Source organism: Penaeus monodon, chromosome 29 (assembly GCF_015228065.2).
Source record: "Penaeus monodon isolate SGIC_2016 chromosome 29, NSTDA_Pmon_1, whole genome shotgun sequence".
NCBI lineage: Eukaryota > Metazoa > Arthropoda > Malacostraca > Decapoda > Penaeidae > Penaeus > Penaeus monodon.
Window position 1 is genome coordinate 30,901,717 of NC_051414.1, and position 294 is coordinate 30,902,010.

The 294-nt window shown below is 61.6% G+C and overlaps 1 protein-coding gene across 1 annotated transcript in view; it reads left to right on the top strand.

Moving 5' to 3' along the window:
* LOC119592143 overlaps positions 1–294 on the top strand; it is a gene marked incomplete in the record, with an annotated part of 95,275 nt that overhangs the window by 21,218 nt on the left and 73,763 nt on the right. The window contains 1 exon segment of the mRNA XM_037940961.1: positions 155–284. Within this exon segment, the coding sequence (XP_037796889.1) occupies positions 181–284 (104 nt within the window).

Consider the following 294-nt stretch of genomic DNA (forward strand, 5'->3'; position numbering starts at 1 on the left):
AACAAACGCCCACACCCCCACACCAAACGCCCAAAACCCCCACACCAAACGCCCACCAAACAAACCCACGCTCCCCTACCAATCACCCCCTCCCTGCCCACACCAAACTCCCATCCCCCCCACCCACCCCCCACCCAAACGCCCACGCCCACAGGTGTTGAGGGTGGTAGAGGGCGGGATATGAGCACTTGGACAGAAAGGATGCAACGACGAGCTGCCACCCTGGGCAATGTGGTCACCGCCTGTGGCCATCCCACCGTACCATACCCTCGCAGGCTCGAAAAGTAAGTCCAG